Raw genomic sequence first — 11104 nt, forward strand, 5'->3', positions numbered from 1 at the left:
ACACGGAGAACCAAACATAAATACACACATTGAAAAAAAAAACACTTTCAAATAACGGTGCACCCAAAACGCTCGCCTAACATTGAGACATTCCAGGCCCACAGCCACCAGCCTCACTGGTTCCCCGGCCTCGCTGCGAGTTTCCGAGAGCGCAGCCCTAGCCGTGGCCAGGCCCCTTCCCGGTCCCCACCCTGCATCCGGAACAGCTGGAGTCGGCCGTGCAACACACTCAAGCCCTGTGCCCGGCTGGGCGGGGCGGGCAGCGGGGCCCCGGCCCTGGCCGGGGCAAACAGCAGCGGGGAAGCCCGCAACCCGCCCGAGTAACCCCGACACCCGGCTGAGTTTCCGTCAGACGCCTTTCATCAGACGTGAGGTGGCCCTAGCTGGCCCCGAGAGCTTCGGCGGGAGGAAAGAGTGTGCAAGATTGCAGAAGGAGGTAGGGCGCCCGCCTCAGGCTCAGGCCACGGGAGAGGCTTGCAGAACCGCCAACTCCTCCCTCCGCCTCTCCTCGGGGTGGGGAAGACTGAGCTCTCCAATTGTTCCCCTCCCCCAATCCTTAGGATCCCCACCTCTGTCCCGTGCCGCCCACCTAGGACTGTGAAGCCCGCTCTGACCTTCTAGGGGCCAGCCCCCGGGAGTCTTTAGCTTCTCCTTTTCCAGGCACACGGCCCAGAGCTGCGGTTGGGTGACAAGGGAGTCTGGGAATAGGGGCGCTGGATTCTTGATTTGGAATCATCAAAGTCCACGTTGGGCAGTAGCGGGGGCCCGCCCGGGCTCCAGTTCTTACCTGGCCCGTGCGGCGGCCGCGTCACTCGGCGACTGGGGCTCCTGGTACCCTTCTCTAGCTCCACAGTCGCGGCTTGCAGAGCCTGAGACCTCCGGGCTGGTCCTGCCATCGCGTCCGGCCAGGCCGGTGGGAGACCGGTGTACCGGAGTGCGGCTCTCAGTTTGGGGTGGGGGCGATAGCTTTTTAGTCACCCCAGGTTCGGGAGCACTAAAGGTGCCTCTAATGTAATTTACAAACATCTCGGGCCGAGGGTGGCGAAGAGCCGGGACTGACAGGCGCATTAGGCAGGCTAATTCCAGCCGGCTCCTCCTACCCCCGGCCCGCTAATTAATGAGCTTCCCAACTTAGAGCCGCCTGCATTGGACAGACAGAGAGTGAAAGAGAGGGCGAGGGAGAGGTAGAGAAGGAGACGGACGGGGTGGGGGGGAGCAGAGTGGAGTGAAGAGAGGGAGGGAGGGAGAGAGAGGACGGAGAGAAAGAAGAGAGAGGAGAAAGACGGGAGAGCGAAGAGAGAAAGAGAAGTGCCGCTGCAGATAATTGATTACTCCTCGATCAAGGCTAACTTGTTAGCAATAGTCAATTGCCCCGTCTCTCCGCCTCCCCTCGCAGTCCGGGATCGGCGCCCTCGTCTCCGCTCTTCCAACTGCCGCCGCCAGGACCCGGGGCCAGGAGCCGCCGCGGCGGAGCCACCTGACACCTTTAAATAGCACCGGGGCTGGCGAAACTGGAGCCCGGCGCGGCGCTTCCCGGCTCCGGCCCGGGCTTGCTGGAAACCCCGGCGGCGGCGGCGGCGTCCGCGTCAGCGCTCTCCTCCCGGGGCCCCGCGCCGCTCCGCCTGCCGGGGTCGCCGCGCTAATCGGCCCGTTGCCCGTCCTCACCCTGCCCATTGCGGCCTCCTGCCTTCCTTTGCACAGTCGGGCGCCCGAGCTGCCCGCGGGCTGGGTCCCCGCGGCCCGAGCCTCCCCGGCCGGGCCCCCAAGCGAGGCCGAGATGACTTCCAAGGAGGACGGCAAGGCGGCGCCGGGGGAGGAGCGGCGGCGCAGCCCTCTGGACCACCTGCCGCCGCCCGCCAACTCCAACAAGCCCCTGACGCCGTTCAGCATCGAGGACATCCTCAACAAGCCGTCAGTGCGGAGAAGTTACTCGCTGTGTGGGGCGGCGCACCTGCTGGCGGCCGCCGACAAGCACGCGCCGGGCGGCTTGCCCCTGGCCGGCCGCGCTCTGCTCTCGCAGACCTCGCCGCTGTGCGCGCTGGAGGAGCTCGCCAGCAAGACCTTTAAGGGACTGGAGGTCAGCGTCCTGCAGGCAGCCGAAGGTAGGCACAACCTAGATTGCCCTGCGCCTAGTCGCCCACACTCAGCGCCCAGTACTTCCTAACTCCCCTGCCTCTGCCCACGCCGGCCGTCAGGTCTCTCCTGTCCTAGCTTCTGCAGCTAAGATGGGAATAGAGATAGGTGAAGCAGGACCCTATTTCCTAGGGACCTCTGCGTCCTGAATCGGGGTGATCTGAGAGAAGTGGGGGTAACCCAAGCTCTCGCTGAAGTCTGACCGGCTTCTTAGAGTCCCCATCGGCTTGGATGCCCCCTGACTTTACTCCTGAAGTGGGGGAGAGAGAGAATCTTTTCCTGGAAACTTCTGGGTAGGATGGAGTCGGGCCATTGGGAAGAGATGGAAAATCCGTGTTCACAACACATTTGGGGAGTCTCTGTTTGGCTTCTCTGTACTCTGTGAGACTTCGGGTCTGTCAGATCAACTCTTAGGGAGCAGAGATCAAAACGATTTTTCCTAGGGAATTCCAGGAGATCAAAGACAGGAGGTTTCCCATGGCCCAGCTTGCTCTGGTATAGAGACTGGAATCAAATTGAAGAGGGAACAACAGCGAGAGGGGCCTGGGTCTGGTGGAGAGTTATGGGATAGTCTGGGTGGGGTCTTCACTCTCCCGTTGCGAGCGTACACTGTCATTTCTTTCCAGGCCGCGATGGGATGACCATCTTCGGGCAACGACAGACGCCCAAGAAACGACGAAAATCACGCACGGCCTTTACCAACCACCAGATATACGAGTTGGAGAAACGTTTTCTATACCAGAAGTACCTGTCCCCGGCAGATCGCGACCAAATTGCGCAGCAGCTGGGCCTCACCAACGCACAGGTCATCACCTGGTTCCAGAATCGGCGCGCCAAGCTCAAGCGGGATCTGGAGGAGATGAAGGCCGACGTGGAGTCCGCCAAGAAACTGGGCCCCAGCGGGCAGATGGACATCGTGGCACTGGCCGAACTCGAGCAGAACTCGGAGGCTTCGGGCGGCGGCGGTGGCGGCTGCGGCAGGGCCAAGTCTAGGCCCGGTTCTCCCGCGCTCCCCCCAGGAGCCCCGCAAGCCACGGGCGGTGGGCCATTGCAGCTCTCGCCGGCCTCTCCACTCACGGACCAGCGAGCCAGCAGCCAGGACTGCTCAGAGGACGAGGAAGACGAAGAAATCGATGTGGACGATTGAGCAGCGCCCTGGACCTTCTGCCTCCCGGGCCCCCAGCGCCCGCATGCCCGCCGCCTCCCGGACCGGACTGCTAAGGGGAGCTGGGACCTCCTCTGCATCTCCTGCCTCCACCCGTGTCCCGGGGCCCGGACTTGGCTCCTGACAGCCACCTCTTCCCTCTCGAAGCAATAAATCCGGGCCGGCCGGCGGGGCCGGCAGCCACACGCGGCCTCCGCCGCCCCGGAAGCCCTCGCCTGCAGTTCTGTATGGCTTCTGTATAAATATTTAAGCCTATATAGAGGGTTCCTCCCACCGCAGCCTGATCTTTTTCTTTATTTTATTTTATTATTATTTTTTTACTCTCAGATATTTCGATTTTATCAAAGCCCGAGTGCTACCAGGTCGGCTGACGGTGAGGCGGACACGAGAGCGGCGAACACTAACTCCTGCGGTCTAGAAGCTGTTTTCATTTTTCTCTGCATGTAGCGAATGCACCGGTTCGCTCACTCCCTCGGCCTATTACAGTTGACTTTTCATTTCCTTCTGCCTTTTTTCCCCTGCGTGAGAATGGGGTGGGGTGGGGACAGCCGAGCCTTGACTTGCAAGTTTCAAAACCGATCTTTTTCTTTCCCTAGCCAGAGAAGTCTGTTTTCGATGGCGTGTCTGCCTCCCTATGTACACTATTTTTTAAATTTCTCCAAACCTTCTTGCATTTTTCTCGGACTGACTGCTGGAGTCTGGCTCTTAGGGAAAAAGCAAGGGAACATCCAAGCAACCATCGAAAACAGAACCCAAAGCCCTGGAATTATTTTTTACTCTTTTAAGATTTTTCTTCCTTTTTGCATGTGACAGAGACCTAAAGATGGGCGACCCAAAGGCTCACCCTCATCTTTTCTGCAGCTTTGGGTTTGTCTGTCAACATCTTTCTCCCGTTTCAACTTGGCGATATGAACGAGGGTGGTCCGCTAAGGGTGGGTTCCGGATGCCCCTTCCCAGCTCCTGCCCCTTGCCCCCTCTTTCTCCGACTGTACCCAAGGCCTCTTTCTCCGATAAATAAAGTCTTTGCCATTTTACTAGAATGGGCCGCGACCGCATTTGCAAGAATGGGCCGAATTTACCCCAAACAGCTGAAGGTTAAGAATGTTCCTGTTTCCCCTTGTGGGTCCCGCTGGCCTTGGAGATTTGGGGGAGAGGTTTCAGGGCAGGCTTGGGGGCTCGGGACAACAGGGAAGCAATAGGAGGAAGGGCTTTTTGCCCAGGCCCCTTAAGCACGCAGCAGCTACTAAATGGACTGAGAAGTCTGCTTCGTCGGGTCGGGGTAAAAAAAACTAGTCTTGTTGATAGTGACAGAAAACTCGTTTGTACACGGCAGGCACCAAGGTGAGGCAAGACTGTCCTACAGTTTTGTGTTCCATCGCTGAGTATGGTAGTCTACCTGTGCTTCCGGGACACCTGCTAAACCCGGAGACACTGGCTGGTGTCACTCAGTGAAGATCAGGGTGGAGCCTGGAGACACCCAAGTTTTGGTCTTGCCCTGAGGGCTTCAGCCTGGTTTAGGATTCCGTAAAAGAGTGTAAGGCTGGAGGCAACTAGGACGCGCAGAATCGCACTTGTGGGCTTCCTAAAGCATCTGGGGGTTGTAGTACATTTCTAGTAACATTTGCAAACGCAGGCCCATAATTTGGGTAACAGCAGAACCATCGGTATCTCAGGGACTTCCTGCTTTCCTAGCGACTTTGAGAGACTGGCGTGGGGGCTAAGGCGGCTTTCACTTTCCTGAGCTGTGGGGCGGGGGGGGGGGGGGGGGGGGTCCTCTCTGGGCTTTTGTTGTCGCCGGACTGGCGAGTGGCCGCAGTCACCAGAGTTGGGTCCCGCCTCCAGGCCGCTGGGCTCCCTTTCTCCGAAAAATTGATGTGAGAAACGCGCATCTGGTCTCGGGCAGGCGATGGGGCCCCGGGGCCTGAGTCAGGAACGTGTGTGTCCAAGGAGGAAGCTAAGAGACAGCCAGAAACAGGGAAAGAGCATAGAAAGACACGAAGAACGGAGCGAGAATGTGAGAGACAGAGAGGGAGGGTGGAGAGAGAACCATTTATAGACACCGAGAAACGGGCACAGAGACGGAGACGAAGGAGAAAAAGAATGGGAAGACGCAAAGAGAAGAGACGACAGGGACGAGAGAAGGCAAAAGGAGGCCGGACAGCCGCGCGACCGTGCGGCCGGTTCCTTCCGGGCGACATAAATCGCCCTCTCTTAGGATGGATGGGTCTGTAATTCGGAGCGCGGACCATGAAGGCCGGGACGAATGGGCCCGGGCGGCCGCTGACAGGCGACAATAGCCGGGCCCAGCCCCCCGCGGCTCCCGGTGCGGGCATGGCCGAGGCCCTCCGCAGCCCAGAGCGCGCCAGCGCTGGCGACCATATGGTTTTTGAATTTTCTTCACAATTTGTAGACAATTTGATGGATTAGGTCCCCGCGCGCGCCTCCCCGGCACAAAGGCGGCGCAGGGACCGCGGCGCGGCGGTCACCCGGGCATCTGCGCCCGCCGCGCACTCCTCCCCCCGCCCGGCCCCCACCCCGCGCCCGGAGCCCCCGGGCCGCCCGCCCAACACGCCCATGAATCCCAATGAAGCGGCCCTGGCACCTCCGGCCGCTCTGCGCATCCAGGCCCTGGGCTGGGCCCTGCTGGGTCCCTTCGGGCTGGGGGCGGCGGCCCTAGGGCTGAGCCCACCCGAGCTGCGGCGCCCGCGGGGCGCGCAGCTAAGCAGGCGCATCGGGGCTGAGGAGAAACGGGGCCATTTATCCGCCCGTCTAGTTAAAGCGGGTTATTTGTTTGCTTCTCTGGCCTCCTCCCCTCCCCTCCCCCTTCCTTCCTCCCCCTCCCTTTCTCTTCTGCCTTTTATTCTTTTGTCTCTAAATGGATTTAATGAGCCTGAAAAACATGACAATTGAATATAACCAAGAAATAAAAAATAACGAGGGAGGAAGGAAGGAGGAAAAGAAAGAAGGGAAGACGGAAGGAGAAGGATTAATAAAATAAAGGGGGAAATCGATTCAGCAAGTATTTATTGTGTGCAGGTGTCTAGGGAAATTGAAACGAGGTAGATCTGGTCGCTGCCCTCAAGTAGCTCCCAATCTAATCCGCCGGCTCGGAAGCAGTCGTGACTGTTAGGAAATCGTCCTCGTCGACCATAAGGGGAGTGCTGCTTGCCAAAGGCTGAGACCCAGCTCCCAGCTTCGGGCTCTAGGGTGGCAATGGCTTCTTGGAGGAGGAGGCAGAAGACTCAGGCCTTGAGAGACGGAAGTAATTCGTTGTGTCTGTGGCCTCGAAAGGAAGAAAAGAGTGACCGTGTGGAGGGGAGGGAGGGAGGGAGAGAGAGAGAGGTGTACTTCAGCACCGGAGCCCCGGTCAACAGAGTTTGGGGGGGGGGAGCATACTGGAGTGTCAAAGCCACTCTGCTGTCAGAGCGTGCTTCTGCCCGCTGACCCTGGGTTTCTGAGGCGCGCCAGGGTGAGCTTACCCAGGCCTGACTCCAGTCACTGACTTCTAGGCTGGGTCAAGCAAACAACAGACTGTGGGGAAGCCTCTAATCGTGGGTGAGGGCTAAGGGGCTTCAATACTGGGAGGCCGGGACTCTAGCCGGCCATCTTCTTAGCTGTCTGATACCAGCATGCGGTCCAGGGGAGCTCAAATGGCCTTGGCCACCACCCAGGTCTTGCCTTTGAGACCTATGACGCAAGAAGGCCTTGAACTCCAGGTGACACCCCAGAGGCTCTCACAGGGTGCCTGTCTCTAGTGAGGTTGTGTGCTGTTAGCACGTTCAGGAGTGGGCTCTGGGCGAGCTGGCCTTGTACTTTGCCTGTTTCTTCTTCGTGTCTGAAGGTGACATGGGCCATGTGTAGGGCCGCGGATTCTACTCTCACTCTAGGCGAAGTTCGTTAAGGCTCGACCCTTCGCCTAGAGTTCTCTTACGGCTTGCGACCAAGGCAAATTTGTTTCCTTGGGAATCCTGGCCCTGTGCGGACCCACTTTCGGTTCCTGGATGACCAAAGGAAAGTATTTGTCTCTTCCTTCTCGGTTGCGTCCCTGACCTTGTCTTGTTGAGTCTTGTTGAGACCCGAACGCGACCGATTCCGTGGACTGGAGCCCCCTCCTCGCTGTGACAGGTCGAGCTGCGCGGCCGGAGCGTGCCTCCTCTGCGCCTGCGGTTCCGCCTTTCCCGGCGCGGTGGCCTGGCGGTCGGCGCGTTGGGTGAGGCCGGGAGGCGCAGTTCCTTATTTTACGAGGTGTCGGGCCAGTGTCAGACGCAGCTCCGATAAGTAATACTCCAGTCTGAGGGACCAGAACGTGGTAATTAATCCCAAAGACTTAAGTGTATTTTAGTTCAGGAGAAAAAAAATCACTAATTCAATCGTCCGGAAAATTGAAGTTTGATGCATGAGTCCCCCCTGAAAGGGACGGGCTGGGGCCGCCCGTCTCCCCTCCGCCCCTGCCGGTTGCCGCGGGGACCCCCCCTCCTCCCCACCCTTTTGAGCCAACGGGTCCAGGAAAGTTCATTCACCCAGCCCTGCTGGCACTCAGACACCAGAACCCAGGGACACCGGGGCTTTTCTCCTTATCCCCCAACAAACACCCCCTTCTTGGGACCCAGAAAACATTTGTGGTGGAAGCACATTTGCTCCCCAAACACAGGGACACAGGGAGCCTCAAAGATGTGAGAGAAACTGTCAGATAAGAGGCCAGTGTAGGTGAGATCAAGAGATGCGAGGCCAGAGGGGAAGGGGACAGGGGACCTGAGTGGGCAAAAGTGAGGAGGGCTGACTGCTTGTGTACAATAGTGAATTCCATGAACTTCCTAAAGGGGAAAGCTAGCGGAGCTAGGCGGCGCCATTGGGACGCGGGGGTAAAACGCTGTATCTCTAGAATATTCCCGTGCAGGTATATGAGCCTGTGCCCCAGGGTGAAGCCACAGACCCAGCCTCCCAACGAACAGGCACTTAGTACTGAAGTGAAGGAAACCGAAGTTCCTGGGCTTTGTTCCCTGTGGGGGTGGGAGAGTAAATTCTGGACGGAGGCACCTCCCATCTTCAGTTTCTCTTGGGGCCCCATCTTTACCCTCCCAGGCTCTCGGCTGCTGTTGGCAACCCATTCTTTCTCTTCCCCACAGCTGCCAGTCCTGAAAGACACTTGGTGCTGGTGTGTGTGTGTGTGTGTGTGTGTGCGCGCGCGCGCGTGCTGAACTGCACTGAGACCAACAACGGTGCATTTCTGAATAGTGTGTCATCGCAAGTGTGCAACCAGAAACTGAACATGTACAGCTGATTGATGGCAGCAGAGCGTGTGCAACTGGGGGTGACTGGGAGAGTACCTCCATGGCCTGCGCAACCAATCATCATAAACTAGTGTACGCAACTATGTGTGACTGAATTGGTGCTGAGGAGAGGAAAAGAGCGAGGCTACCCCTGCGGTGGGTGGGACCCGTGGGTGAGCACCACTAGGCTGTGTACACAGCTGGTGTGAGCTGAGAGCCAGGGGAGAGCACTGGGGTGGAACTGAAGTACACGCAGCTAGAATCCCAGCTCGAAACTGCTAGGCCAGCATGGCTCAGGCAGATAGATGTTCAAGTACAAGATGAGGGGAAAGGGGAGAAGGTACCTAGCCTGAAGTAAAACGTAGCCCACAAGAGGTGAACAGCTGGGTAGATGGTGGTCTAGCGAACTTTTGAAGGGCCGTGAGTCTACTTTGAGGGCAGTGGAGGCCACTGAGGAACAGCACCGTGTAGGCTCTGCTTCTTTGAAAACAGGTTGAAGAGGGAGTGGTATTCTTTGCTGTCCTGAATGGCTTCCTTATCTACCTACCCCCTTCTGTTCAACTTGATTACTAGGCTGAACCTAAGTCCCAGAAGTATATATAGCTGCAAAGGGCTAGGTCCCCTCCAATTCACCGGTTCCCTGTGGGGGCTCAGCTCTGCCCAAACTGGAAGAGCACACATGACAATTGTGTGCATATACGTGCAGAGGCGGCAGGGAAGAGCTGTCAACAAGGCTTGATGTAAGTTTGGAATCTGGTGTATGCCATGTATGCATGGCTGTGCGTTTGTAGACATAACAGCATCTACAGGGCTTCCTAGGGAGAGCTAGATGCTTCTCCTTGTTTGCAAGTTCAGTGGGTACTTCAGGAAAAGAAAGTTGGTTACAAACAGAGCTGCTGGTGAAAACGCTGCCGATGTCCTGGTGTGCTGAGGGAAGCACAGTACCTGGGCTGTGACCGTCTGTCTGGGGGAGGTCTCAGTTCTCTGTGTGCCTTGTAACTGCATCTGGGTGTGGATGTGACCTCTGAGTGCAGGGCAGACAGGTACTTCTGGCTGAGTGTGTGCTCCCTGACCCTTCCAGCACTCAGGAGCTCTGGGTTCTGGGTCTAGGGTTCTATGTAGTGGGGAGAGTCAGGACTGAGAGTCCCTTCTGCCAAGCAACAGGGGCTTTTCTCTCCTCTTCCACATCCCTGCTCAGTACAGAGGATCAGACTAGGGGCAAGAAGTAACCCCTCCAATCTGTTCCAAGGTGTTCAAGGTTAAAAGTCTGGGTCTTTAGAGGTTATCTCTGCTCCTGAGGTCTGTGAGGAAACCTTTGCACCCAGATTCCTGAGGTCTTTGCATGTTTATGCAGAGTGGGCCAAGCAGTCCCACAGCCAAGACAGAGCACTGTAACTCACAGCCCCCAAACAATGAAGATACATACAACACACACACCCAGCAATACGGACACACAGGATTCTGGACACAAAGTGTCTCTGAGTAGGATGGCACATCCATCCAAATTCAGACAGCCGGTAACCTGTGCACAAATTAAACACACAGGGGCCTTGGTGGTGTTTGCTTGTAATCCCAGGACTCACTTGGAAGGCAGAGGCTGAGGAAGGATCACAAGTCTGAAATCAGCTTGTGGCTCAATAGTGAGTTTCAGGCCTAATAGAGCAACAGAGCAAGACCTTGTCTCCAAAAAACCAAACAACAACAAAATGAAAAAAAAAAAAAAAAGGAAGAAAGTGGGGAGGAGAGGGAATAAACAGATAAGCATTGCAGCTAACGCGTGCGCAACACCACCGAGGACATCACCGCTTCTCAGCCCTTCTACACACAACACAAGCCAGGGGAGAGGCTCCGGCCATAGTTACCGGAAGCACGGAAGGCAGGCTTCCTGATAATTCTGGCAGGCACAAGAGTGGAGAGGGAGCTGGCTGTCTGAGTGACTTTGGTGGAAATGTCGCCAGTGTTGTAGTGTGCTTCTCGGGCTGCTGTCACACGACAGGGTGGTGGGGCAGGGAGGCTGCTGTCTGGGGGGAGCTCCCAGTCCTTGGTCCAGGAGAAAACCAAATCCCCAACCACCCTGGAAATGCAATCCAAGCCGCCCGCCGCCCACCGCTCTGCACAATGACTGTGGCTGGAGTCGTTATCATTTTTGTTAACTTTTTATCGACTGTTTGCTAGATGGCGTGTCAGTAAAGTGTATGATTTGAGATGAAAAATTAGGCAGATTAACCTGAGGGGAGAGCCTGATTGATTACTAAATAGGATCAATTTGAAAGTTTTAGTCCTGGCGTTTCTGCAGAGCCTCTTAATACTTCAAACTTCAATTTTACGGGCGATTGAACTAAGCATGTTTCTGACAAAATTGATATATGTATTAATTTGCTTTAACTGGTGATTAATTACTCTCCACTGAAAGAATTATATGGAGCTGTTTGCCTGCGATTTGCATATTAATCAAATTCTAGTTGATAATTCTGCCAGTGGGGGGGTCAGGGCTGGGCACGGGGCACAGGGTGTGAAGGGGCATTGGTGTGAGTGC

At 56.8% G+C, this 11104-nt stretch overlaps 1 protein-coding gene across 1 annotated transcript; it reads left to right on the forward strand.

The window, feature by feature from the left end:
* Positions 1-1777: 1777 nt before the first annotated feature.
* Lbx1 (ladybird homeobox 1) lies at positions 1778-3280 on the forward strand. Its single transcript, XM_050149548.1, has 2 exons — positions 1778-2102; positions 2760-3280. Exons 1-2 carry the CDS (start codon positions 1778-1780, stop codon positions 3278-3280), a joined length of 846 nt encoding a protein of 281 aa, XP_050005505.1.
* The last annotated feature ends 7824 nt before the right edge of the window (positions 3281-11104 follow it).

The sequence above is a fragment of the Alexandromys fortis genome, unplaced genomic scaffold (genome assembly GCF_014885135.2).
Source record: "Alexandromys fortis isolate MF-2015 unplaced genomic scaffold, M_Fortis_MF-2015_v1.1 scaffold_16, whole genome shotgun sequence".
NCBI lineage: Eukaryota > Metazoa > Chordata > Mammalia > Rodentia > Cricetidae > Alexandromys > Alexandromys fortis.

What these genes read in the sequence shown, in the direction of transcription:
- Lbx1 (XM_050149548.1), top strand. Translation starts at nt 1,778, where the DNA reads ATGACTTCCAAGGAGGACGGCAAGGCGGCGCCGGGGGAGGAGCGGCGG. An exon ending in CGTCCTGCAGGCAGCCGAAG is followed by an intron (nt 2,103 to 2,759) that starts GTAGGCACAACC and finishes ATTTCTTTCCAG; the next exon opens with GCCGCGATGGGATGACCATC.